At 51.6% G+C, this 26,026-nt stretch overlaps 15 protein-coding genes across 15 annotated transcripts; 8 read left to right on the top strand and 7 right to left on the bottom strand.

The window, feature by feature from the left end:
* Positions 1–63: 63 nt before the first annotated feature.
* N7474_008430 (Zn(II)2Cys6 transcription factor) lies at positions 64–2,421 on the bottom strand (the record flags this gene model as incomplete). The annotated part of the gene is made up of 2 exons (XM_057199840.1): positions 64–2,313; positions 2,368–2,421. 2 exons carry the CDS (start codon positions 2,419–2,421, stop codon positions 64–66), a joined length of 2,304 nt encoding a protein of 767 aa, XP_057050541.1.
* Positions 2,422–2,609: 188 nt separating this feature from the next.
* N7474_008429 (DUF924 family protein) lies at positions 2,610–3,582 on the top strand (the record flags this gene model as incomplete). Its single annotated transcript, XM_057199839.1, has 2 exons — positions 2,610–2,920; positions 2,982–3,582. The coding sequence occupies 2 exons, from the start codon at positions 2,610–2,612 to the stop codon at positions 3,580–3,582; spliced, it is 912 nt and encodes a 303-aa protein (XP_057050540.1).
* Positions 3,583–5,017: 1,435 nt separating this feature from the next.
* Positions 5,018–7,711, top strand: N7474_008428 (uncharacterized protein; the record flags this gene model as incomplete). Its single annotated transcript, XM_057199838.1, has 4 exons — positions 5,018–5,265; positions 5,330–6,745; positions 6,794–7,090; positions 7,141–7,711. The coding sequence occupies 4 exons, from the start codon at positions 5,018–5,020 to the stop codon at positions 7,709–7,711; spliced, it is 2,532 nt and encodes an 843-aa protein (XP_057050539.1).
* A 161-nt stretch (positions 7,712–7,872) lies between these two features.
* N7474_008427 (uncharacterized protein) lies at positions 7,873–8,109 on the top strand (the record flags this gene model as incomplete). The annotated part of the gene is made up of 1 exon (XM_057199837.1): positions 7,873–8,109. The coding sequence occupies one exon, from the start codon at positions 7,873–7,875 to the stop codon at positions 8,107–8,109; it is 237 nt and encodes a 78-aa protein (XP_057050538.1).
* A 239-nt stretch (positions 8,110–8,348) lies between these two features.
* Positions 8,349–9,005, top strand: N7474_008426 (Protein farnesyltransferase/geranylgeranyltransferase type-1 subunit alpha; the record flags this gene model as incomplete). The annotated part of the gene is made up of 1 exon (XM_057199836.1): positions 8,349–9,005. One exon carries the CDS (start codon positions 8,349–8,351, stop codon positions 9,003–9,005), a length of 657 nt encoding a protein of 218 aa, XP_057050537.1.
* Positions 9,006–9,107: 102 nt separating this feature from the next.
* On the bottom strand, positions 9,108–11,109 carry N7474_008425 (putative MFS alpha-glucoside transporter; the record flags this gene model as incomplete). The annotated part of the gene is made up of 8 exons (XM_057199835.1): positions 9,108–9,341; positions 9,395–10,122; positions 10,174–10,256; positions 10,323–10,356; positions 10,421–10,510; positions 10,579–10,902; positions 10,956–11,029; positions 11,090–11,109. 8 exons carry the CDS (start codon positions 11,107–11,109, stop codon positions 9,108–9,110), a joined length of 1,587 nt encoding a protein of 528 aa, XP_057050536.1.
* Positions 11,110–11,587: 478 nt separating this feature from the next.
* Positions 11,588–13,049, bottom strand: N7474_008424 (glycoside hydrolase family 172 protein; the record flags this gene model as incomplete). The annotated part of the gene is made up of 3 exons (XM_057199834.1): positions 11,588–11,870; positions 11,922–12,503; positions 12,562–13,049. 3 exons carry the CDS (start codon positions 13,047–13,049, stop codon positions 11,588–11,590), a joined length of 1,353 nt encoding a protein of 450 aa, XP_057050535.1.
* Positions 13,050–13,920: 871 nt separating this feature from the next.
* Positions 13,921–15,114, top strand: N7474_008423 (uncharacterized protein; the record flags this gene model as incomplete). Its single annotated transcript, XM_057199833.1, has 1 exon — positions 13,921–15,114. The coding sequence occupies one exon, from the start codon at positions 13,921–13,923 to the stop codon at positions 15,112–15,114; it is 1,194 nt and encodes a 397-aa protein (XP_057050534.1).
* Positions 15,115–15,631: 517 nt separating this feature from the next.
* N7474_008422 (uncharacterized protein) lies at positions 15,632–17,314 on the top strand (the record flags this gene model as incomplete). Its single annotated transcript, XM_057199832.1, has 1 exon — positions 15,632–17,314. One exon carries the CDS (start codon positions 15,632–15,634, stop codon positions 17,312–17,314), a length of 1,683 nt encoding a protein of 560 aa, XP_057050533.1.
* A 767-nt stretch (positions 17,315–18,081) lies between these two features.
* On the bottom strand, positions 18,082–19,425 carry N7474_008421 (putative L-serine dehydratase; the record flags this gene model as incomplete). The annotated part of the gene is made up of 1 exon (XM_057199831.1): positions 18,082–19,425. The coding sequence occupies one exon, from the start codon at positions 19,423–19,425 to the stop codon at positions 18,082–18,084; it is 1,344 nt and encodes a 447-aa protein (XP_057050532.1).
* A 607-nt stretch (positions 19,426–20,032) lies between these two features.
* On the bottom strand, positions 20,033–22,086 carry N7474_008420 (methionine--tRNA ligase MSM1; the record flags this gene model as incomplete). Its single annotated transcript, XM_057199830.1, has 7 exons — positions 20,033–20,311; positions 20,371–20,857; positions 20,914–21,284; positions 21,338–21,469; positions 21,522–21,608; positions 21,662–21,852; positions 21,900–22,086. 7 exons carry the CDS (start codon positions 22,084–22,086, stop codon positions 20,033–20,035), a joined length of 1,734 nt encoding a protein of 577 aa, XP_057050531.1.
* A 286-nt stretch (positions 22,087–22,372) lies between these two features.
* Positions 22,373–22,911, top strand: N7474_008419 (putative nuclear transport factor 2 domain protein; the record flags this gene model as incomplete). The annotated part of the gene is made up of 2 exons (XM_057199829.1): positions 22,373–22,418; positions 22,475–22,911. The coding sequence occupies 2 exons, from the start codon at positions 22,373–22,375 to the stop codon at positions 22,909–22,911; spliced, it is 483 nt and encodes a 160-aa protein (XP_057050530.1).
* Positions 22,912–23,105: 194 nt separating this feature from the next.
* N7474_008418 (Ish1 domain-containing protein) lies at positions 23,106–23,472 on the bottom strand (the record flags this gene model as incomplete). Its single annotated transcript, XM_057199828.1, has 3 exons — positions 23,106–23,213; positions 23,264–23,310; positions 23,361–23,472. 3 exons carry the CDS (start codon positions 23,470–23,472, stop codon positions 23,106–23,108), a joined length of 267 nt encoding a protein of 88 aa, XP_057050529.1.
* Positions 23,473–24,059: 587 nt separating this feature from the next.
* N7474_008417 (60S ribosomal protein eL38) lies at positions 24,060–24,428 on the top strand (the record flags this gene model as incomplete). Its single annotated transcript, XM_057199827.1, has 3 exons — positions 24,060–24,123; positions 24,192–24,320; positions 24,379–24,428. The coding sequence occupies 3 exons, from the start codon at positions 24,060–24,062 to the stop codon at positions 24,426–24,428; spliced, it is 243 nt and encodes an 80-aa protein (XP_057050528.1).
* A 460-nt stretch (positions 24,429–24,888) lies between these two features.
* On the bottom strand, positions 24,889–25,479 carry N7474_008416 (uncharacterized protein; the record flags this gene model as incomplete). Its single annotated transcript, XM_057199826.1, has 1 exon — positions 24,889–25,479. One exon carries the CDS (start codon positions 25,477–25,479, stop codon positions 24,889–24,891), a length of 591 nt encoding a protein of 196 aa, XP_057050527.1.
* Positions 25,480–26,026: the final 547 nt, after the last annotated feature.

Here is a 26,026-nt window from a genome sequence, read left to right as displayed (position 1 = left end):
AAAAGGAAGGGTATCTTGCAAAAGTCCAAATCCGCAATCGGGGTAGAAATCCCCACCGCCCACTTATCCCATCGTAGTCTCCCATCCCTTCTCCATCATAACATCCATCCAAAACGTCCCACTATCCTGACCCGCATCCATCCTTTTCCACACCTCAGTAACAAGCTTTAAGCACACATTAATCGGTTTCGGAGGCAACACATGCAGAAACGAGGTGAGACGGCCGAGGATGAATTTCCGTGTGCGCGAGACCTCGATGGCAGCCATTGAGACGGCGGGGCCTTGGTTTTCGTTGCTATCAGCGTCGTCATTATCGTTATAATTATCGGTGTCGTTATTTGTTTCTTCATTGTAATAGTTATGGTCGTTGGTATTGCCTTGGCTGAGTGGAGATGTAGGTTGGTGAGGTGTGCATGTGCGTGGAAGGCGGAGCTCGCTGCTTGATGCAACAAGTAAGAAGGGCTGGAGACATCTTGTGCGGGATTCGAGGGGGATGGTTTTGAGGCGGTTGAGGGTTGTTACGGCGAATTCGGTGAGCCAGTTTTCGTAGAAGGAGTTGTCGGGGTCGGACTCTATATCAAAGCTCTCGGGTGGGTTTTGTGCTGCGGATGGTCGGCCGGGTGAGGGAGGGTAGAGGTTAGGTTGGTTGCGTAGTGATGGTGACGGGGCAGTATTCTGGGGGTTATTATTATTGTTGGTAGCACCTGCAGGGCTATTGCTGCAAAAGCCCGGAGGCATATCCATGCCTTCGAGATCGATTGGGAAGAACGGATCCCGGGGTGTAGACGCTGCAGCAGCGGAGAATTGTGGTCCAGGAGACGGTAGACGACTGTGTAGCAAGTCTGGGAAGACGCGGTAGAGTTGCATCAGACCCGTGCAACGGTAGACTTCGGCCATGGTGAGGAGGTGCCAGACTGGAGTATCGTCGTCGCCGGGACTCACGATCTCAGCTTCAGATGGATGGGCGAGGTCCAGGAGCCGAGCTTCTAGTTCTCGCGCTTTTTCAATGGCCATCTGGGCGCGCGCGATGTCGTCCTGAGAAGTGAAGCGCCTGGTTCGAATTCGCTTCCGCTCGCGTCGGACTAGTCGTCCAACTTCGTGGACGGTAAACTGGGTGTCTCGCGCGATGCCGGTCCAAGGATGCGGGACTCGTTGGAGAACTAGAGACTCACCCATGGATGTTGCGGATCGCGAATTGTCAGAGAACACCATCGTGTCGTTGTCGGTCACGAATGACAGGAGCATCTCCCAGTAGATAAGGGCTTCCTCGAAAAACCGGTAGTTGTTACTGGAGTTCTTGGATGTAAAGTCAAATCCCGGACAGTGGGACGAGGACGACGCAATAGTATTGAGCTGTTTGCGCAGCAGGTTGAAGAACGAAATCCCCAGATCCGTCGGATCATGCCAGCTCGCCGTCTGACCGAGCATGAGTAGTGCTAAGAGGGCCTTGTCATCCATGACTGCTTCGCGGGTGATGATGTCCACCGCCTCCTTGCGCATCTTCCGGCCCAGAGGCCCAAACTGAGGGAAGTCATTGACCAGCGTTGCAGCTGCCATGCTCTGCATTGTTCGGCACATCGCCAACGAGGACCCCCACAGCCGGGAGACCGTTGTCCGGAACGGGTTCATTTGGCTATCATAGCTTGAGAACAGCGCTGCAACTTCCTTGAAATAGTATTCGATCAGAGTCCATGACGGATTGTTTAGCGGAGAAGAGATGGACATGAAATCGCGTGATTTTGAAGGATGCAGCGCTGGAGGATAAGTTCGGACGATGGCCGACGGTGAAAAGTCTCGGTATATGCTGCCGGGCTCCTCGTCATTCGGGGCGGGTGGACCGATAAGAGACAGGAAATGCGACAAATCTCCGGGAGAATCTCCCGATCGTCCAAGGTTGTAGACTGAGCCTCGCTGCGGCGAGAAGGACGCTGGACCTGGGCCGGGAGATGGCGGACAGAGGTCGGACAGTTCAGGCAAAGACCCGTTCCCGGGGAGATCCCACAAGTTCTCGCAGACAGGGTTTGGTCCGCCCATCCCAAGATTTGGAGTGGCGGTATTGTCGTGCGACGGCCGCTGGACTGGGTCGTCATTCAAAGGTAAAACATGGCCGATGTGCTCAGGCTGCTGCTGCTGTTGCGGCACATTTGACGACGAAGCGGGGCTCGTCCTGTTTTCATTTGATATAGATGCGCTGGAAGTCTGATCCGACTGCTCATGCTTGGTTATCCAGCGCAGAGACTGTACATAGCCCGGGCAGCGCACGCCCAGACGTGTGCAGCGGCTACAATGAGGTTTCTCTTCGCCGCATTTGACCTGATTTTGTTAGCACCCGATCAAGGATTTGGAGCGGTAACTGGGACAACGAACCCGTTTACTCTTGCATCGCGCACAGCCGTGACGCGACTTCTTGACTCGCCGCATTGCGCATAGGAGAGATAGAGATAGATGAAGCCGTCAAAGAGATCTCCGACAGAGTTCAGAATTGTCTCCAGGTCAGTGCGGGGTGGATCGCGATAACGGGAAACTTTTACCTGTTTGGTCCGGATTGGAGATGCTGATCACTATTCTTGGCCAAGTCTCCAGTCAAGTCTCTTTCTATCTCTCAGGCCATGGCAGGTAGACTCGTGCGGGCCTTGTCGATCAGACCAACAAGCCGACTTGCTCAGCCGGCTTGGAAGCATCCACGCTATCCCCCATCATCGCGCCCCTGGATTCGCGCGGTCCCCCGATGCTTCCATTCGACTGCAACCATAGCTAGCGCGTCGCCGGAGCTGAAAAAGACCCTAACGCCAGATCTCCTGGAGAGCGTGCATCAACTCTGGTTTGGTCATTGTGAGGAGGAAAATTCTCTGATTCTCCCAAGTCAAAATGAGTTGCAGCGTTGGTTCAGACGCGACGCGGATTTCGACAAGACCTGTGTGTAAGTCTGCCACCCGCTGTCTTTACCTGCCTTTCAAAAAAGTACTAATCTAGATAATCAGTGCAAAATTTCGCCCTGTGCTAGAATCAATTCTTATTTCCGAAGCATCGGCCACCGACATTCTAGAAACAATCAACACAGCCTCGCCTTTCTCTTGGCTCTACACCCTTATCCTTCTGGATCAGATCTCTCGAAACTGCTACCGTGGTTCTGAATCAAAGCTGGTATTTACCCGTTTTGATCCGCTAGCCAATGCGATCGCCATGCATGCAAGTGAGAAGAGAATTGCTTCTCAATCACCGGAGCTGAGATATCGGCTGGCCTACCGCATGTGGTTTCATCTGCCTCTAATGCACTCCGAGGAACTAAAAATGCATGAGAAATTCCTCGAGCAGTCTGAAATCATGGCCACGGAGATAGAAGAGCTCATTGGCAGAGATGTCGGCGCCTTATCTGAAGATGAAACGAAGTGCCATCACGTTTTGTCTGGCCAGCGAGATGAGCTTAAGAAGTTCTTGACTATGAATATCGAGTTTGAGAAGAGACACAAGGTCATCATTGAGCGGTTTAGGCGATATCCGCATCGCAATGAGGCTTTGGGTAGAACCTCGACGTCGGAAGAGGTGGAATATCTAGAGAATGGCGGGGAGACATTTGGGTGAGAGATGTATATTTTCACACTTGTACCATAACCATCACCAGTGATTTAAGAGTATTATCCTAGAGAGTACCCTAAGAAATTATAGAATAAAAGAACATAGTAGTGGATTGTATATTGCAGGGATGGAGACTCCCATTGGTTGTGGAACAATATAATTATCTTGAACAGCAATTCTAAAGCGGCCTGGTAGGGTGCAGACCAGCCCACCATCTCTTTGCTCTTTGCCTCGACCGACTCTTGTAGCATTCTGCTCAGTTAGACTGCAAAAGTGCAACATTCCCTCCGAGGTCAAGTGGAATGTTGACCTCACCAATCCTCCAATCAAGTAAGGGAGCATACTTCCAGGATATCATCCCCCTTGGTCCGGACATTCCAGGATTCTGGAGTTGGATTTTTTCCAAAAAATCATTGCCACGAAATCCATTATGGACAGGATGCACACTTGATAGAAGGCCTTGATAATAATAAATTTTTTGGCCATGCTCCGAGTGAGAATTCAAGCCTCGCTAATAGTGTGACTTTCCTGTTTGGATTGTTAGCAGATAAACTTCACAAAGGGGCTGTTGAGCCCTGCGTAATTGAGATTCTCGGATTTGAGACAACCCTTTCGAGCCGCTCCATAACTTAAGGTGTGGCCCGGAATTTGCAGTCGTGGAACAACCTGGCACAGACAATGCGCCAAGTAACTATTACCCTGAACGGCTCCTAGCAATCACTTTCCGCTTGCTTTCCCACCACAACGTATGCATCAGTCCACCAAGTTAGCCTCAGTGGATACAAAATAGCCGCACGAAAGGAAACCGGTCGTCTGACTTCTTGCCCTTCCTGTCCCTTGGCGAAAACGGGCTCCACATGCCTGGTAACGGCTCTTGATGAACCGTAATGAGCGTGATCGTTTTCGTCCGATTTGTTTCAGCATGGAATATACACTCCTGTTCTTAGAATTGGTCCATGAACAGAGACAGAAGCCAAGGCGTTTCGCAGCACACCTTATGCGAGCTGTGATTACCCTAGTAGTAAGAATAGGAAGAAGCTAGTCGTAGGAGAACGAAATAAAGGGGATCGTAATATGTTACAAGGCACACCCTACCATACAAAGTACGGGCTGATCTCGACTCGACCCCACAAAACTGCCAACAAGGACCGGTGGGCTAGCTAGCCGGATGTAGGATTGTGCCAAAACAAATAATGTAGGATCACCGCATTGGCTCATGAGCACCCTTCCCGGTCTGATTGATCTTGTCCGGGATGTCTCGATCTCTTGTCCATAGATCTGTGGTAGGACTCTATCACACCCAAACCAAGATTGACTCCTTTGCAGGGCAAAGCCAAATATTGGCATGATCCATGCTCTCCACTAGAGCAGGCCAAAACCAGAACACTGATCGAGAGATCGCTATGCGTGCCGTGGCCGTCTTGGAGTTTTGCTGCCCATTATGATCGTCGCTCGTCCGTCACTTCTTCTCCGGCCCCTGGTCCTCTCACTGCTGGTTGTGTCGGCACTGTCTTCGAAGACATTGCATCTCTTTCAGCATGCAGGGTCCCTTCCCCCCTCGCTTTTCGTCCTTTACTTTCCGACATTCTTCATTCAGGAACCCTTTCTCTTTGCAGGCGCTTGGTTCCTCTTGCATAAAACAGCGGGTCTGAAGTCTTTTCTTGGAGCAGGAATAACGGCATTTCTATCGTAAGTCGAACTGTTACACTTTGTACAAACAGAAAAAGCATTCTGACTGAGTCTGCCGATATAGATGCTTGACCTTCGTCCTATCCGCCTCCCAAATCGGGTTCTACTTCGTCACAGGCAGTGAAACCCGCTGGGATGCCGCAACAAGCGTCGGAAGTGATCCAGAGGGAAGAAAGCTGATGCTCAGTGGGCTCAGATCATTTCTGGGAGCAGCCACGCTGCTCCTTGTTGTATCGTGGATGTGCACGACGGGAATATGCACGTGGATGACCAAATGGCTGTCAGCGGTGTTCAGCGCGCCCTCACCGGAAAAGGTGGATGAAGAGCTTCCGCTGGCCCATCTGCAGCAAACGTTCCGTAAAGAACGGCTTATTCGATTTTGGACCATATGTGCTATGCTCGCAACCCTTGGTCTGCGCATTGTTCGGCCTCAGGTGCCCTATAACCACATGTCTAGAGCTTTGCCGTTTACTTTTTTCGAAGCGATTCTGTCGAATCATGTTGAGCATCACCAGCCTGGTTATGGAGCATTCCCGTTGCCGGAATTGATTGGGGAGGAATATTGGGAAGCCTCCAATGGTCATTTCAAGGGCTGGGCCCCGGGCATGACACAGCTAAATGCAGGCGCCAACCAGCCCTCCTGGACTGCTGGGCCTTTACCACCAGGATTTCAACGCTGGAGAGAATGGTCGAATCTGGAAAATGATGATATCATGTTCAACGGACAAGATCCGACAGAGTATCTGAAGAGCTGCTACAACCCTGTCGACGATCCCTTGCGCATCACGAATCTGAACCACGGACTAGTTGAGCCGCTTGCCCGAGCGTTAAAGGACCACGATATTCCGATCACTCATGTCGTTCTTGTGATGATGGAAAGTGCGCGCAAGGATATCTTCCCTCTGAAATCAGGCTCGCATTTACACCAGGAGATTCTCTCGTCGTATCACAACCTCGATGCGACAGCTCTTCACGACCTCAATGACAAGCTAGCTCGTCTGACACCCGTTGCAGAAAGGCTAACGGGGGAGTCTGGTGGGTTTTCATCAATGAAAGGCGATCCTCCTGCGTTAGAGACCGAATGGAAGGATTCTACAGAACCCGGCATGGGTGGCATCAATGTCAATGGTGTCCTCACTGGTAGCACTCTGTCATTCAAGAGTGCAGTTATGAACCACTGCGGGGTGGGACCGCTCCCGATTGATTTCATGGGTGAAGTCAAAGCCGAAATTTACCAACCCTGTATCATGCAGGTTTTGGAACTCTTCAATCAACTCCAACCGAAGTCGACTACCGATGATGGTAGATTTCAAGATCGCAACTGGACTTCGGTGTTTTTGCAGTCTATCACCGGGGAGTATGATGAGCAGAGCAACCTCAATAGAATGATGGGATTCACAAAAGCCCTTTATCGTGAGGATATCGATCAGCCTATAGCCGAGCATTACCATCCCCATATGGAGGAGATCAATTATTTTGGGTGAGTACTCCTCTCCGAGTCTTCATAGATCACGCTAACTTCAATCAGCTTTTCGGAGCGCGAGATATACCCTTATCTGCAGGATGTGGTGCAAGGCGCACTTGAGAACAACGAGCGACTCTTCTTGTCACATTTTACAAGCACAACCCATCATCCCTGGTCTACACCCGAGGATTTCCATAAGGAGCAATACTTTGCAGACGACAGCCTCATGGCGAAACATGAGGAAATGAACGATTATCTGAACGCGGTCCATTACGTGGACACCTGGCTGGGTGATATGCTGAAAGTGTTGGATGATAACAACATTGCCAATGAGACATTGGTGGTGCTTGTCGGAGACCAGTAAGTTGATCACCAATGGCTTCAATTGGCCCAATCTGACCCCGACCCAGTGGCCAGGCGTTCCAAGAAGATGCACCAGTAACGGGTACGTACGAGAACGGGCATATCAGCAACTTCCGCATCCCGCTCGTCTTCCGACATCCCCTACTGCCCCGGCTTCAGATCACAGCCAACGCAACCTCGATGTCGGTTGTGCCCACCATTCTGGACTTGTTGGTGAACACAAAATCCTTGAATGAGAAGGACTCGGCTGCAGCACAAGATCTGATGAATGAATACGAGGGACAATCGCTCATTCGTCCGTACCAGGCTACCCACAATGGCCGGCAGGCGTGGAATTTCGGCATCATCAACTCCGGGGGCACGATGCTCAGTGTCGGGTCTGCGGCTGTACCGTACCGACTTATTCTGCCGCTGACGCCAGACTTTGAATTTGTCTTTTCGGATCTAGACACCGATCCCAACGAATTGAGCCCATTACGCGGTTGGACGCTGGAAGAGGCCATAGACCGAGTCCGGGAACAGCATGGCGACAAAGCCGCTGAGTGGGTGGCGGTCGCGGCGAAAGTGGGACGGTGGTGGGTGGATGAACGGAAGAGACTCTGGCACCACCACTATTGATGTAATCAGGAAATCACCATTGTGTAGTAGCAGAAGAATAGCAAGGCGTTGACATTGTTCACGTTCTTTGTGATTGTGGCCTCAGGCAGCAACGGCCCCACCATCCCTCACTTCATATCTTCCTCTTCTCTTCTTCTCTCAAAGCACAGTCACACATCAAGATGGAGGAAAAGGACTACTCCACCGACCCTGAATGGGCCGATATCACACCAATTCCCCTAGACGATGGCTCTAACTCCGGAGCGGCCCCGCTGGCTACCATTGCCTACCCACCCGAGTATCTCGAGTTGACCTCGTATCTGCGCGCCGTGATGGCCGCAAATGAAATGTCCGAGCGGGCGCTGAAGTTGACGGAAGACGTGATCTCGATGAACCCGGCTCATTACACCGTATGGTAAGTAGCGACATTACATTTTGTTTTGATGCGGGCAGGCTAATATCAAGCCCATCAGGATCTACCGAGCCAAGATACTTTTCGCGCTCGAAAAAGACTTGGATGAAGAATTGGAATGGCTGAATCAGGTGTCGCTTAAATATCTCAAAAATTACCAGATCTGGTATGTTTTATTCAATTCACTGGATATGAAGAAGCAAATGTATTGATTGAGATATTTACAGGGGCCACCGTCAAGCCCTCATGTCCTCCCGGACACATTTCCCTGAGCTCTCAGCACAGGAGCCGGACTTTCTAATGGAAATGTTGGCTCAAGACGCAAAGAACTACCACGTCTGGACATACCGACACTGGTTAGTGCGTCATTACCGATTGTGGGACTCACCACGCGAGCTCCAGGATGTCGAGGCCCTGATCAAAGCTGACGTGCACAACAACTCCGCGTGGAACCACCGGTACATGTTGCGTTTCGGGCCACGCGAGAACGAGCCCGACGCCGGAATGGTCAATGCGGGAAATGCGCAGTCCACGGCTGCGGAGAAGGGCGTGCAGTCTGTTGTTGATGAAGACCTTGTTGATTTAGAGCTGCGTTACACGCAGGAGCAGATCTTACGGGCGCCTGAGAACCGGAGCCCCTGGTGGTATGCCCGTGGGGTGTTCCATGCGGCCAATAGGAAGCTGGCGGAGTGGGAGGGGTTTGTCTCTCAGTTTGTTTCGGCGGACGGTGACTCTGTCAAGAGTAGCCATGCTGTGGAGTGGTTGGCTGATGTGTATGCCGAGGCCGGAGGGCAGAGTACCAAGGCAGCGGATATGCTTACCCTGCTGAAGGAGAAGTATGATCCGATTCGGAAAAACTACTGGGACTATCGGATTCGCCAGCTGGATGTGATGTCTGCATGATGGAAGGAGGTAGTGGTCATGATATGGACCTTTTTGCTGCCATCTTTGGGCGTTGAGGTGAATAAGAAATTAATTGCATTGAGATATGCCACGATCATCAATCTAAGCCTTTGCCTTGATCTCCTCCCTGCCAATCTGGTTGTCCAAATCACTAGCGTTCTCGTGTTTCTTGAAATGGCGAGGCTTAATTCCCTGCGCATACAACTCGTCAAGTTTCTCAAAACGGACGCCTTTGGTCTCGGGGTACAGGAACCAGCCGAAAATGGATACTACAAGTCCCAACGCGAAGAAGATGAAGCCGACTTTGCCGCCGAGATGTCCGGCATCTGGGTTAATCTAACTGCTTGTCAGCTTTCAACCTGTCAATGGTGTCTTCAAAAGCGCCATACCATATATGGAATAGTGAATTGCATTATGAGTCCCCAGACACCATTGCTCATCGTAACGAGAGCTTGAGTACCGGCACGAAGCCTCAGAGTAGCAACCTCGCTTGCCAGCACAAAGCCTGTGGCACCTATGCTCACTTGATAGACAATGGCCCACAGATAGATGAACACGACAATTGCCCAGCCTGCTTTCGTCTGATCGGGCACGCAGCCCATGATGCCAATCAAAAGCAGAAAAAAGCAAAGAACGAATTTCGAGGGTACAATCAATGTCCGACGGCCGATCATCTCGCTGAGTGGAAACGCCGCTACTGAGGATAGTAACATGATGATGTAAAGTGCGACTGACGCATCGAAATACTCCTTAATGCCGATTAGATCCAGGAAATATGTGGCATTGCCAATAACAAAGGCAGCTCCGATGACCTGCTGTGAGCTGGCGGCACAGATCGCAGTCAGCGTCCTCTTGCGGTTCTTTTTATCGAAGCATTCGAGCTCGGCAGTGGGCGAGGGGATCCACCCCCAGATCATCTTAACTCTTTTGGTTCCGTCTGCTCGATCTTCGCAGAAATTCACGTCCTCCTGGAGGCGTTTCATTTCAATGTCGTAGAATGTCGGGTCGTCAACTCCATACATGCGTTCTAGCGACTTCCTCGCAGCTTCGTGCTTGTCTTCGCGGATTAGCCAGTATGGTGACTCTGGGAAGAATGGCCAGACGAGAACAAGCATCACTGGTCGACTTGTTAGTATATATGGCAACAGTCAGGCGAGGCAACACTTACGCGGGTATATATACATGCAAATCACGGGGATCCACCATTGCCACTTGTCTTGAAGCCCGCTGCTTGCACGAGCCACGATAACACTAACAAGTGACATTAGCATCCATTCTCTCCCTTTGAGATAGATATTGAAATTCTTGGCCACTTACACAAGCATTTGCCCCCAGATAATGCTGGTATTGACTTATCGCAAGATTACTCAATCAGCAAACGCGCCTTATATATGAATGGAATCTAGAGTACTCACAGAAGCAGAGCCAAAACCCTCTAAGCTCAGGACGGCAGGTCTCTCCAATCCACAATGGTGAGATGGTGAACATTATACCAATGGAGATGCCTGGAGATCTCGTTTATTAGCAAGTCTAGTCGGGACACATTTGATGAACCTTTGGCAAAATGACGAACCATTCACTGCACGGCCCGCCAAATGCACTCTCCAATTGGTAGCCATCTGCTGAAGGATAATGGCAACCGTGGACACTCCCGCGCAGAAGAGGATAAGAGGTTTCCGTCCATATTTTTCCAAAACAGGTGCTGCGAGCCACGATGCGACCACGTCACACCCAAGCCCGATCGCACCCCAGGCTGAAAGGTACGACGCAGGAACGATCCAGCTTCCGTCTTGTTGTTGGACGCCGAAGAACCTTTGGAACTCTGATAGGGCTGCTAGCTGGCTGCCGATCACGTAGTCAAAGCCAAGCATCATGGAACCGATGGATGTCCATAGCGCTTTTCGGATGTCAGAAAGGTATTATTCGGTTGCCAGAGTTCAGGTTCCTTACCCCATAGTCCGTACCGCCATTGTACTCGGAGAATCTTCCATTTTTGAGCTGGGTTGATCACCGTGTAGTCGATTCTATCAAGTTGTCAGCCCGTCTATATTTGCTTTCGATGGGTGTGTTGAGCGTCTCCTTACGATGCTGAGGAGGGAGCCATGCTTGAAAATTTCTCGACAATGGTCAGTGGTCAGGAGAATGGACCTAGAAAAACTCCAGAATACCGGGTGATTCGAGGATATTTAATCTCATCATTGCATGCGTTCACACAAAGAACTGACTCGTGTTTTAATTGATTATTGCGGTTAATTTCATCGTGTTCTAGTGCGCTATGGACAGCTCCACCCCGCATTCATGTGGCCGGCGACGCGGGGAACCAAGCTAAAGTCACTGATCGGCGACAGGGGCGCGGGAATTTTGAAAATTCTCCGCGCTCGGCTCAAATGATGCCGTAGTTAGACTAGTGGAAACTGGTTCGGCAAAGAATGCCGGTCATGATCAGCTGTCGAGAATAGAGTGTCTTTCACACTCCTGGTGGTCTTCTAGAGTCAAAAACTCACTCACGTACTCCCAAGTATGTACTTCGAGGATGGCAACAATGATGGAAAGAAGGAAAAACAAAAGTATATTTTGATAATTTATTTCTTGGTAGCTTCCAAAAATCTACGCCGAACATCCGCCGCATCCTCCTTGTTCTTCGCAGCACGCTGTCTGCTGTCTTGTGCCCTTCGCTCGAGCCATTTCAACTTATCGGCTACAAAAGCGTCTAGCCTCTCCTGTCTTTGCTGAACCATCTTCATCCTCCTCTCATCCAGCTCGGGCTTTTGGTCTGACACAGGCGGGATAATTTCCGTCCGTCTAGGGAGACGCCCAGACACGGGAGGAATATCCAGCTTGGGCCCTGGAAGAGTTTGATACCAACTATCGGTCAATTAGACGACGTTATCATAGAAGGAAACCCGAAATACTTACTAGGCTGTCGAGCTCCAATCATCGCTTAGGTGATTAGCATGCCCGTACTCCATGGTGACTTTGATTCTGGTATTGAACTTCACAGGGTCCGGGAGATGCCAGCGGTATGAGACTTGGTACGCCGGCATTTCACCCTCATGGATAATGGATCCGGCAAAGGGGAAGGCGTTTTTCTGCATGCCCCAGCCCTGACTAAAATAGTCCTCGGCCCCAGTGCCGTGCATCGATGGTGGCCAGGTATCGTCGTCGATGAAGATCATGTCGTCGCCTTCTCCCCACCATGTGCCTTGAAAATGATAGACGGAGTGGTTGCATCCGACGTAAGCTCCTGCACCGGCCGTCTCAAGAATAACATAGTTTTGCTTCCCGTCGAGATTGGGCACCATCGTTTCCAAGGAGTTCGTTTGGAGATCCGGAGGTGCCCATCCCGGGGTCGGATTCTGGCGCCGCCAGTGAGCATGGAAGAAGAGCGTATTTTCAGGGTGAGGCTCTGCGCGCAGTTCATAGTCAATATAGAAGTACTGGAAGTAGGCAATGTCGTTTTGGTTCTCGACCTCGATACGAGCTCGCTTGTTAAACGGCCTATTATTGCGGCAATTAGAAGAAAAGGTGGAATGAATACCCTCGCAAGTCGACTCACATTGGAAGGTAGCAATTCAAAGCGGCCGCTCCTCCAAACTTCTTGTCTTCAGTCGGCTTGACAGATGCCGTAAAAGGAAGCGACTGGAAATTTGACGCAATTGAATGACCAACGCAGAAGAAGTCCCCGAGCGGCGCAAGAACGTTAGGTGTTTCAGAGTCGTCCCAGTACATGCGAATGAGCACTTTGCGGTAGTAGTCTGGATCCATAACTTCATAATTGACGCCTTGGCCATTTTCAACCTCTTGCATGGCCACGCCCGACTTGGAATATGGGATAAGGCCTGGGCCCAAAATGCGGCGGCATGCCTGCACAAACCACAAGTGCGTGATTACTCCGGGCCCTTCGATGTCTGCCAGCACGGCCGTTTCCCCGGGCTGGACGACGAATGCGTCTTCATTCAAGCCTGAATGATCCCAGCTGGAGACGCGAGCGCTCCTAGACTGAGTGTGCTGGGTGATTGCTGTGAACATTTCCGGTCCGAGCATCGTTTTGGTTTGTGCGCCGTGGAAGAGGACAGACAATATGGCGATAGACCAAGAAGCTGCACAAATGCAGAGCTGGTTGACTTTTGCTTTTAAAAACTTTCTTGCCAGGTCACACCCCGTCTATTTCTCGTTGGGATCCTCAGCTGGTGTGGACCTACTTGGATGCAATTAATCCACCAGCGCATCCAGCCGACACTTCACCATCTTTAGATCAAAGCTCCAGCCATTTTTGGCGTGGGGGTGGGGCATCTATTGGGCCGAGAGAGTTCGCTGCCATCCAATCCGAAATTTGAATCGGGTTAGCTCCTCCGCGCGTGGGGACAGCGGGGAAAGGAAATGCAACCAGGGGAAATCTGGGGTGAATTCCGCGACATTCTCTTCATGCCCCTGCGGAAATGACATCTCCAACCCGCGTTGAGCAACCCCGGAAGCTCCGAGTGATCGCTTGTGAGCCATGTCGCTCCCGCCGTACTAGATGTGATGGCCGCAAGCCAACTTGCGGTTCGTGCGAGACGCGGAGAAGTGTATGCGAGTATCCGGAGGTAGGTGACCCGCAGGGCGAGACCCGCCGTGAGACAACTACTGATCCTTACTGCTAGGGAAACAAACGCACAGCAACCAAGTATGCCACACAAGGCCGAAGCTTGAGTGACCCAGGATACTAACCAAGAGTGATAGCGTCGAGGAAGAGCTTTCCCAGATTCGATCTCAGCTAGACCGAATCGAACAAGCCGTTGCATCGGTGGAGTTCACCCGGCGCCGTGATGTCGGGTCGATCTCTGAAGCTGCAACCAGCCCTTGGGCAGCCCATGCTGGAGGTTCCAGCGTATCGGCAAGCCCAGAGCTGCTTGACGCTCGGGGCTTCCCATACATGAAACTTCAGACATGCGCTTTTACCAGACTGGCGGGTTTAGGGGAGAACTATGGAAACGATGTCATTCGACTAGAGCGAGCCGCACACGCAATTTCTACTTCTGCTGGCGGCTTATTCGTCCTCAATCACCCCAAGGCCATGGCCGCCTTACAAAGCTTTTCGGTCAAGATACACCCATGGTATCCCATACTTGAAAGCCGGTTCTCGGAGTGCATATCGTCTGTTCTAGCTAACTCCTTTGAGCGGCGTACCGATACGTTCTTGGTTCTTATGATACTGGCGAGCGGGTCTGTAGCTCAAGAAAAAACGCATGCCGAAGCACTCGAACGTCGGCCGGATGCCATGTACCTGAATCTAGCACTGGATATGTTGCAACTGGTTGTTCTGGAACAGAGTTTGCGAAGTGTACAGTGCTTAGTCGCTGCGAGCATTCACTATTGCCTACTCCTTAAACCATTGCAAGCGCACGATCTTGCCGCAATGGCGATTAAAAAGGCGCAGGATCTCCACATTACTGGGGCTTTTCAAGACGATCAAGTGGCTTACGAGCATTGGATCCGTGTATATCGAATTGCACTGCTCATTGAAGGAGAGCTTGTTATACCTCTGCGACTTGTAGACAGCAACGCATGGGAGACCGAGGAAGAAATCCCCTTGCCCACGGGCACTGACATATGGTCATTTGAGGAAGACTCTGATATGGACGAAACGGTTGAAAGAAGCCGTTCTGACAATGTTGTGACTTACCTCCTGGCAGAAATATCTATGAGACGGATTCTGCGGCGAAATACTGCAGCAATTACAGTTTCGACCGACGGCAAGGCTGACTACGCGCCTCTGATAGCCCAAGAGCTAGAAGTCCAGGTTGCAAGATGGTATTCTTTTCTGCCAGGGCCTCTACGCTTTTCCCTGGAACCCGGCGAGCTTGATGCCGACTCATCAGACCCGATCATCTTTCTGCGCACTCAATATTGGGCGTGCATGGTGTCTTTCTACTGGCCCGCAGTCGTCAAGGTCATGGACTCACAACAACTTAGTGAAAGCACTATGAACGGCTGCAGGAGTTACTTCCACTCATATCGTCAGTTTATCAGCAATGCCACGAGAGCGTTGGATGTATGTGTCCCAAACAAGTGGACTATTTACGCGAGGTCAGTCTGTTCATCGATTCGAGCCAAAAGCAAGACCTAACACTCAACAGTATCTTCGCCATCTCAATAGGCGCGCATCTTGGTGCTTCGAATGCATTGCTCGCCCCTCTTGCTTCGAGGCAGACATGGGACATGCTTGCCTTGGCCCGCGACGCCTTTGGAGAGGAATGCCAACAAAGCCCATCCTTGTCCGTGATGGCTGAAAGCATACGAAAAACACTTAGTGCTTTCCCAGAAGTGTGGCGTAATTGATATGTACGATTTTATGAGAACAAGAAATAATCATTAGAGCCTAAGTTCTCGCTTTTGTCGTCTGTGCGGGTGCTACAGTGTAGGCTAGCGGAATGGTACCTTTCTCTCCGCAACAGTCTGGGCCCCGGGATTCAATAAGCAGCAGCTATAGTTTTGGCTCCTGCAGGCCGTCGATCCATACCGCATACACAATAGAAGGAACCATTGCTTTGCGGAGTATTTGAGGGGTCTCGAATCCCTTGCACGATTTTTGAATAACCAGCAATTAAGCTGGTCGATATCGATACAAATATCTATTGGCTGCAATGGCTCCTAGTCTTACTAGCTGGACCGTGGCCGTTCTCTGTGGCCTGGCATTGTCCGGAGTGGAAGCAGTCCCCAGTAGCGCACTGGTCGATCCCGAAAGCACATTCTTCTCAACGAACTTGATCGCATACTCTTCCGAACTTAACATCGACCAGAGCGACGGAGACCTTTGGCCGACAACGTGGGCTGACGACGATTATGTCTACGCGGCTAATGGTGATGGCCTCGGCTTTTCCACCGCCCAAGCAGACTTCGCCGACTGCACTGTTAGTCGCATATCTGGCACCCCCGAAACTGGTCTATCTGGCAAGAGACTGGCAGCTGGAGATGCATTGGGTCCAATCTGGGTCAATGGATCGTATAATCGAAAGCCGACTGGTATAGTTGCGGTTGATGGTGACGGCGACGGCAAAGACGAGTTGTACTTGGTGGTCCAAATGCTTAACAATGGCACTGGTGACGTGGCTTTCAATGATGTGCCAGCAGCAAGTATCCTCCGGTCAGCAGACTACGGTGTCACTTGGACTTCTACAAAGACTCCCATGTTCACGAAGTATGTTTTCACAACAGTCTTCTTCCTCGATTTCGGGAAAAGCAATTCCCATGCAACCGTCTTGGGATCAGACGACTCCAAATATGTCTATGCGTATGGCCTGGATAACAACTGGCGGGATTCGGTAGACGGATCTGTTCCTGATCCGCAGAGCGTTTACCTTGCTCGAGCCCCCATCTCCTCCATTCAAGAAATCTCCACATGGGAGTTTTTCAGCGGAACAGCTAGCTCCCCTGCATGGAGCTCTGATATCGCATCCCGTAAGCCTGTTCTACAAGACACACGGAGAGTCTATCCTGGCGGGGAGACTGCGGATGGGTATTCGGTGATTTCACAGGGCAGTGTGGTATACAACGCACCACTCAATCGGTACCTCTACACTAGCTGGACGGACTACACATTCGAGTTCTACGAGGCGCCGCAGCCCTGGGGTCCGTTCACGCTTTTTGCATGGAAAGACTTCGGCGTGACCCCGTGGTTCGGCTTGAACACTACCACCCCCAAGAATGGAGGCTATGCTACTACAATCCCATCCAAGTTCATCTCTGAAAATGGGACAAAGATGTGGGTTCAGTCAAACTGGTTCGTTGGAGCTGCTGCGGGCAGCGATTGGAACTATTGCTTCTCTCTGAGAGGTCTCGAAGTGACCAAGTATAGTCCCAGCACCCCCGAGAATCAGCCTGGTTCAACGAATCTCGCAATGGTTGACGGGACTGTGCCTATTTGCAAGACAGCACATTATGGCCATCTATCTTATCTCAACGATGGGTCCACACTCAGCGAAGATAGCTGGGACGGCTCTCTGAAGGACCTTGACCGCTGGGGCTATACCTGGCCAATCGAGTACAACATGAACCGAATCGTCTACACAACAGGGGACTCTTTTAGTGATGGAGGCTGGTTTGAAAGTAACCTTAAAGTTCAGGTCCGTCATGAGTTTACATGGAAGGACGTCACTGGCCTGGCAGTTAGTCCGGAGTATCCATACGACAATTCGGCGGTTCCGAACAAGGGGTATACATTTACATTCGACAACGCCGCGGGTGACGGGATTCAGATCATCGGGGTTCCTGGTGGAAATTGGACATTCACGTCAATAGGCGAATTGTCTGTGTACTTCGACAGTTAAATGTTTGCTTCTCTGCTAGTTACACGTTTGTAACTTGTTATTATTGTCGTCATCTTATTTCTCTCCCTCCGCATCCAATAGCTGGACTAGAATTGAAAACTAGACGTCTTCTGGTCGCAAGACAAGGTGGTGGTGATTGGAGTATGCACACCAAACTGCGTGTATGAAGCCATGCTCGTTTGAAGTAATGTGTGAGACGGTGCTGCCAGATACTGACTGTGCTGGGACTCGTCTGGCAATGGAAACATTAACCGGCTTTGTGGTCTTTCCATAGTTCAGGCGTGCAGTCTGATGTTTTCAGATTCACTGCCATCTTGATATGTGATGATAAACATCTTATATTTGAAACCCATAGGATAAAAGTAAGTAGAGAAAAAGAGGACAAGGTTCTAAGAAGATGAAAGAAAAGAAGAGCCAAACACATTTTACAGGGGAGTTGAGGCTTTGCAATCCCTGCGGGGCTGCGACCAAGTATAGATCCGGATATAGCACAGCCTACTCAATGAGCGGGATCAAATAGAAATAGTTCATTCAAATCATTGTATATGCAAGAAACAAATAAACAACCTTCTAGATTAGTCCAGCAGCAAGATATTCACAAGAAAGCAAAAGAGACAGCCCGAAACCAAGCGACAACAGAAGAAAATAAGATACACAGGAGGTATATATGATAGTATAAAAAAGCATGCATCGAAGCCAGCAGCAACAAACAATCTGCTCAGCCAAATTAATTTTCATCAACGTCGTCATGCAAATACGTCTGGCCTTCACTCCCACCCCTCGGCCAACAACTTCCTCCACTCGCCAGCCGTCTCGATGGTGACGTTGCTGCCTCCACAAACAATAATGACAACGCGGCTTTGGGAGTTGAGGTCGGGGATAAGCTGTTTCAGCTTCGACTTTAATGGAGGAGATCCAGACGACTCATGTCCGGCATGGTCGACGACGACCTCCTGTTCCGTCTCAGGGTCAGTCTCATTTGAAGACGACCGATCATCACCGTAGCCCTCATCACTAATGGAAACCGCCGAGTTGTCTGCACCCAGCTTCCGCCTCTTGACGCTTTGGCCCCTTGCGGCGGCGGAGACCGACGATGCAGAAGTGGCAGCGTCGCCGATGGCCGCTTCGATGCAGACGCCACAGGCAAGTTCGACGAGGTAGCGCTCGTCATCCACTAGACGGAGGCAGCCCCGCGCAGCTTCTGCGTCTGTCAGGACGGCACTGTGCACCTTGATCCCTGGTGGAGGCGCCACGGCGTAGCGGAAGGTTGTCTCCGAGACGCGGATGGCACCGAGGGAGGTGGCTTGGGAGGTGATCTTCGGGAGAGAGACGAGGGACTTCTTGGCGATGGCAGCGGCTAGGGAATCGGTACCAGCCGTTTCAATGGCGAGGAGGTGGATGGGGCTGGGCGGCGTCATCCCGGTGGCGTTTATGTTCTGCTGTCTGCGCTTCTCCAAGCCCATGACTAGGCCGTTGAGAAGGCCGCCGCCGCCGACGCTGCAGAGAACAGCATCTACGGGGAGGGCGCGGCCGCGATAGGCGGCCTCTTCTTCGGCGGTGGCGGCGGAAGGGAGCTGCTTCTCCAGCTCGTCGATGATGGTGCTGTTCCCTTCCCAGATGGGCTGATTGTCAAAGGGATGAAGAGCAATTTTAGCCGTGTTGTCGTCTTCTCCGGACTTGTTCTTCATGATAACTTCGCGCATGTACTCGCCGGCCTCAGAAAACGTTTCGCCGTGGCGGATGACGTCTGCTGCGCCCGCTGCCCGGATCTTCTGGAGCATCAAGGGTTTGGTGCCAAGCGGCACGACGACGGTGCAAGGGTAACCCAGGCTACGGGCGGCGCAGACGGCCGCCAGGCCAGCGTTTCCGCCGGATGAGGCATAGAAGTGGACGGGGCGGTTGGCGTAGGCTGGGTTGCGGAGATGAGACAGGATCTGGTTGCCCATTGCGCGGGACTTGAAGGAGCCGCTGGGCTGGACGTTTTCCAGCTTTAGAAAAACCCGACAACCAGCAGCGCGAGACAGGTTGGCAGACTCGACCAGAGGAGTCTCGACCCATGGTGTCTTGAATGCCGGCTTTGGCTCGTAGACGGAAGGCTCGATGCTGCCCATGGTGGCGAGGTGTGGATGAAAAAAAATCACAATTGCTCAATCGACAAGAAGGTGTGAGACCGATGATGTATTGATGTAAAGGGGGTTCCGATTCCCAAAATAGTAAATTGTCTTCGGAGAGATAAGGCGTGTTGCACGAACTGCAGTGTGGTATAAAATCGAAGGACAATGAGAGGAGATAAGGAGGCCAAGTAATTAAAAAAAAACAAAGTGCTCAAAAACGCTCAGCGTCCAAAACCAGCCGTGCTATACATAGTTTGCAAAAAGTTGGAGATATACAAACAACCAAGAAGTTGTCCGCGGGAAACGGGAGAGTTTCCCGATCCCGACCATCCGTGGTGACAGATAGGACTGAGACCACGGTTCTAGCCCCAGTCTTTCCCGGCGATAACCTCGCAGGGTCTGCCAATCACCAGACTATTTTCCTGGCAGCAGCCTCCGCCCGTGCGGAGGTACCAGGCGGAAAACCCTTTCGTGGAGTTGTTGCATCAGGCGGCGATGATGCAAATCTTTATTTGGACGGACCCCCGGGCGAGCAGTGATTGGCCGGTGGACCATTCTTGTTATCAAATCGAAAGCTCGGGGCCAGTCTGGTTTTTCTTTTTTATTACCTTTCGCTTGTCAGACGAGGGAAAAGGTGCGTGACCTTGTTGACGCCCACACCCTCGCCGTAATCTGGATCGGAACCGTACGTCGTAGCCGAAAACGTCCGCTTGGAAGGGTCCGAGGTGTCTACGCCGAGCAATTGCAATATTTCGAGGGACTTGGTGGGCATAAATGGCTGTAGCAGGACGGCGGAAATGCGCAGCGCTTCAGCCGTGTTGTAGAGGGTCCATTGGGGCTCGGGATGTGACCACGGTTCCTTCAGGTGGAAAAGTCTTTGCGTCTGTTTGGAGATCAATACTCGTCCGATACGTAGCGTGCGGGGAGCTCCAGTTTTCTTACCTCATGCAAAAGGTCCATGATATGCTGGAGCGCAGCCCGTGAGTTCAGGTGATCCATGTGTTGGGCAACCTGTGCTGGAGCCTGTTCAAGCTGTGCTTGTAGCATACGATCCTCAGTCCCGGGGTGGGGAAGGCGACCCTCCCTCGCATCCCTAATGAGCGCGGGAAGTTTCCATCCTCCACGTTTGGCACATCCGAGGAGGCGGGAGGAGAGGTTTCCGATGCCTCCTAGGAGACGTTTCTGGTAATCGCGAAGAATGAACTCATTGTCATAGTCGGAATCCGCCGACAGAGAGCCCTTGTAGGCCAGGAAAAATCGCATGGTATCGGTTCCGAAACGATCGATGGCGAAAAACGGGTTTACAACATTACCGGTGGACTTGGACATTTTCTTTTGGTTCATCGTCCAGTGGCCGTGCACCAGTACTCTCCGAGGCACAGGAAGATCCAGAGCCATGAGGAACGCCGGCCAATACACGCAGTGGAAGCTAGGGAAATGATTAGTCCTGGTGCTCAGCATTCCCGGGTAAAGCCGTGTACTCACCGCACAATGTCCTTCCCGACCACGTGCACATCGGCGGGCCATATGTGCTGATTCTCTTGCCCGGGAGGAAAAGGATATCCCGCCTGGGTCAGGTAGTTGACCAGCGCATCTAGCCATACATAGATGGTTTGCGTGTCATCACCAGGGACAGGGATGCCCCAGTTCAATCGTTCCGCCGGTCTCGAAATAGACAAATCTTGCAAGCCCGAAGAAACAGATTGAATGACTTCCTCTCTGTATTTGCCGGGCGTGATGAATTTCTGTTGTTCGTTCTTGTACAAGTCAAGCAGACGATCCTGGAAGGCAGAGAGACGGAAATGATAGTTGGTTTCTGACGACCACTCGACTTCCTTGCCCGTTTCGACCGAGACCTAGCTTGCAGGTGAGCAATTGCGCTGGTTGCAATGATTGGTAAAGAGCTCACCATCCTTTTCTTGCCGGTGGAGGGATCGAGGGAGTTTTGGACCTGCGACTGCGGATAGAACGTCTCGTCGCTGACGGAATACCAGCCTTCATGCTTGGCAGTGTAGATATATCCACGATGATTCAACATTTCCTTCGCTTGATTAGCTACGCTCCGACACATGACTCAGTTTGAGGTTGCATACCCAGAAGTACTGAACGGCATCGCGATGAGCCGGGTCAGTGGTCCTGATAAAGTAATCATTGTCGATATTTGCAGCCTTGGCGAGATCCTGTGTATCATGAGCGGAAGGTTCGACTGGGCTATCACCAGGATAACTCCCACCTTGAAGGTCCGACAGTTCATGTCGCAAAATGCCTGCGTATCCATACCCGCTTCCGCAGCAGCCTGTTGGATCTTCATTCCGTGCTCATCGGTTCCGGTCAACAGTTTGGCGTTCGTCTCGCCGAGCAGGACCTTCCATCTTTTCAGGATATCGGCGAGGATCATAGTGTACAGGTGACCGACGTGAGGTGCTACTGACATTAGTAAGGGAAAATTTCATAGATTTGGGCACACTCACAGGCATTGACGTAGAAAATCGGCGTGGTGATATAGTAAGGCTTCTGCGGAACCTTGGCTTCCGTCGCGACACCGCGACGAGGGATGCGCGCGAGGGTTCGGCAGGAAGCGCATTTCCATGCTGGTCGATGGGACAGCAACTGCGCAGTCCGTGATAGGGCGCGAAAGGGCGTCCTTGGAGTGGCCATTGGGTACGGGGAGGGTGGAGAGCGAGAAAAAGTGCTGCGGAGGTTGAAATGTCGCCGATCGGAGGTGAACCTCAAAGAGGTCCAAGCTTCTCTCGCTCTGTCTTTCTTCCTCCTCAACAACCCACCCTACACTCCTGCGCAAACCCACTTGACCTGCTTTTTGTTCTTATATAAGCTACCGTCCTTTTCTCTGTTATACACAATCCCTGCAGAATATATTTCCTCTTGCAGAAGCCCACCAGCCATCAGCCGTCCACCGTCCGTCGCAGATTTCATTCACGCAGCAATGCCCGCGGCCAACGACGATACGCTGACCAAAGTGTCCTCGGAGGGTATGTCTCCAAAAATTACGGCCATACTGTCTGCTAACTCTCACTTCCCTGTATAGCTGCCACTGAACTGGTCCAGTCCTTCTACCCAGCCCTGCAGTCCAACCGCGACGCCATCGGCTCATTCTACCTCCCCACCCCGACAACGATCCTATTCAATGGGAACCCCGTGGCGGATGGGAGTGCCGTGCAGGACATCTTCATCAACCAGATGCCCGCCGCACACTATGAAGTCCAGTCGTTCGATTGCCAGATCATCAACCGCGCATACCCCACGACCACCGCGGCGGGAGTGAAGCCCGCGGCTCAGATGACGGTCAAGGACATGTCGGTGCTGGTCATTGTCAGTGGCCATGTGCGGTATGGAGAGTCGCGCGATCAGCCCCAGCGCGGGTTCAGCGAGACCTTTGTGCTGGTTCCGAATCCCTCGTCTGATCGGGCGAAGCGCAGAAAGGAGTGGCTGATCCAGAGTCAGAACTTCCGGCTTGTTGTCTGATTGTCGCCCCTGATCCGCCTGCATGATCAGAGGGAGAAATTACGACATTACATAATTCACGAAGTGATATGATAGCCAACGCCCAAAACATCTCCTTGTTCAAGTCCCATGACGAAGATCCAACGTTTACGAGAGCATCGACACATTATTATTCTACACTGATTTGCAGACCTGACCTGATCCGCGGACCCTTTCTATGACTGCGACGCAGCCGACGTTGTTTTGCGAGGTACCCGCAGGTTGGCCTTGATCCGTTCCAGCAATTCCTCGCGCGTCGCCTTCTCATTCGGCAACAGTCCTCGCTGTGATGGAGTGTTAGAAGTGCTGCCTTCTCAAATGAAGCTAGACATACAACACGAAGCCATCTCTTCATCTCTTCCGCCGTCCAGGATTCCGGATCTACTTGCAATCAGCGGCTTGTGTGTGTGTGACGGCGGAGCTCTACTTACCCCCTGTCGGATCTGGCTCGTTGGGAAACATGTCGCCGCCCCAGATGGAGTATGCAGCCACCGCCGTGACCATGCCGGCGAAGCCTGATGGGAATGTTAGACTGTTAGACATGTTTGGTTTGGGTCGTGTATACCAAGAAATAGATTCTGTTGAGCATTAGCTACTGTGCAGGACAGTGTGACCCCACCATACCTTTGAATTCAGGGCTCGATCGAGTTGAGTTGGCATGTTGACTGACTGTTTTGGTAAACCCGAGAGAGAAGAAGGTGATGTTGTTCAGTTTATTAAAGTCGCCGCCTGATCTGCACCGCCACCCGACGCCACAGTTCCTATACTTGTATATTTCCGCTTCGCTCTTCCTATTTGCCTCTCTAGGAGAAGCAGTAAACCTGCTGAGCATCCAAATCATGTCTCATAGACTCCCGCTGGATGTAACCCCAACCGCTTCCTATCCAGCGCAAATCACTGTCTATGGACTATCACAGAGCCACACCGACGGCCATCCGGAAGATTCCCCCGAACGGCCATGGCGCACTTTCGACTCTCAGCCACCTTCACCACCGCCACACGCGCACCAGCCACAGTCGAAGACCCGCGCTAAGGGCTGCAAACCCTAACACACAGTTCCTTCATTTCTTATCGTTCCTGGTCCATCACCATCCATATCCAATCCCCGACAATAATCACACCCGCCCACCATGCCTCGCGAAGTCTCCGATATCAAGCAGTTCATCGAGATCTGCCGCCGGAAGGATGCCTCCTGTATGTTCTGTGTGGTGGTGGAGGAAGAGGAGGAGGAATGAACCAAACTAACACCCATGCTTTTTCAGCCGCCCGCATCAAGCGCAACCGCAAGAGCCAGCAGGTCAAGTTCAAGGTCCGCTGCGAACGCTTCCTCTACACCCTCTCCCTGAAGGACTCCGACAAGGCCGCCAAGCTCAAGCAGAGCCTGCCCCCTGGTGAGATCATGACATGATCCTGGAATAAGAAATATGGAACACTAACACTCTCCCGCAGCCCTCAAGGTTGTCGATGTGTCCAAGGGTGACAAGAAGAAGTCCCTGTAAAAAAAAATTGACATGACCTGATGTCCGGAGGGATGGAGATGACGGAGTGCGGCAAGAATTGGTCGGTCGATGCATCATGTGCTACGTGCAACCAACAACTGTTAGATGATGGAGCGATGGCAAAAAAAGAATGGAGCTGGATTGGTCCTTCTGCGAGTCAGCAGGGGGGTGGTTGTGATGCTCGAATCTATTCATACCCTCGAGGACCACCCTTGTCGGAACATTCAGTCCCTACATCATAATGAAGAGAAATAAAAAAAACAGTTGAAATACCTTCTTTGGTCCCGTGTACGTTTTTTGAGAAACTGCATGTGCGACTTGGTGTCCTTCTAACCATCTGCTGCTATTGCCGGGATAGCAATCTCTCCGCAGCCGTTCCAACTGCACTGGGATAGGAGTATAGCTATCCAGGATAATCACCGGGCCAAGCTTCGATTTATATTTAATACTGTATAGTTCTCTATTCGCTCGGTCGATACTCTATCTCCGAATATCCCTCGACCCCAGCCCGACACATCTCCTCAGAGATACAGCTCATCTTCAAATCCACGCGCCGCAGCTCGAACTCGCCAAAGAAGTTCGGTTCATCCGACACCTTGCTGAATCCAAGACTTTCAAACAGGGCCAGGCTGCGCGTGTTGGACTGCCCAATCTTCACGCTCAGATAGGAGAATTCCAATCTGGTATTCTTTCCTTCTTCCTCCCCTTCTTTTGGTTCCCTTGGTTCTTTTTCCTTTCTCTCTGCCTCCTCAGATATAGATGTAGCTGTAGCTGTACCAGAAGAAGTAGTAGTAGTAGTAGTAGAAGAAGAGACCAACCCAAGCCTCCTTTTCACCCCCTCATCAATCCCACCTCGCACAAACTCCGCCAGAATACCACTCTCATGTTCAGCGATATATCTCAAAAAGACCAACAACGCCGCACGCCCAAACCCGCGCCTCTGGTTCGCCTTCTCGGCGACCATCAGCTCGATCTCACCGATGAGCTGCGGTGCCGAGTCGCCATCGTCGCCGTCGTCGATGCGTAGGAATAGGTTGATGTCTCCGACCATGTTTGGAGGGGAGTCGTCTTCTGGCGTGAGGGTCGGGGTTGTATTAATGTTGTTTATGACCCCAGCAGATGGAGAAGTAGAGGTAGCAGCTTCGCTATATGGTGGTATAGGTATAGGTATAGGCCGGCAGAGAATAAATGTCAATTTATCCGGATCCAAGCGCCAACTGCGCTGCATGGAGTATTCTTCATCTAGCGTGAGCGGTTCGGAAGCGGTTGCTTCTTGTATTTCCTGTTTATTTATTAGAATCTATTTCCATTCACTTCCCTCCGTTATGGCGGCGGGTACGGACCTCGTCTTGCATCCATTCATGGTAGCGGGGGACGTGCCGCGGAGAGTATGGAACCAGGAGGACCCTTGTGGTTGAAATGGCTGGGGGTTATGTTAGTTTTTCTGTTCTGTCCTGGCCCGGTTTACACTTCTTTGTGTGCCATGCAATGCATCTCTTGTCTGGGGAGAGGTTGGTTGCGTACCGGTGTTGGCGTTGAGGAGCATTGTGATTCTATCCTCTAGCCTTGCGGGAGTCACTTAGCTGGGCTTCGAGATA

The sequence above is a fragment of the Penicillium riverlandense genome (genome assembly GCF_028828495.1).
Source record: "Penicillium riverlandense strain IBT 135883 chromosome Unknown utg000007l_segment0_segment0, whole genome shotgun sequence".
Classification (NCBI taxonomy): Eukaryota; Fungi; Ascomycota; class Eurotiomycetes; order Eurotiales; family Aspergillaceae; genus Penicillium; species Penicillium riverlandense.
The sequence above is the reverse complement of the archived record's forward strand: the minus strand, read 5'-3'. Positions and strand labels throughout refer to the sequence as shown.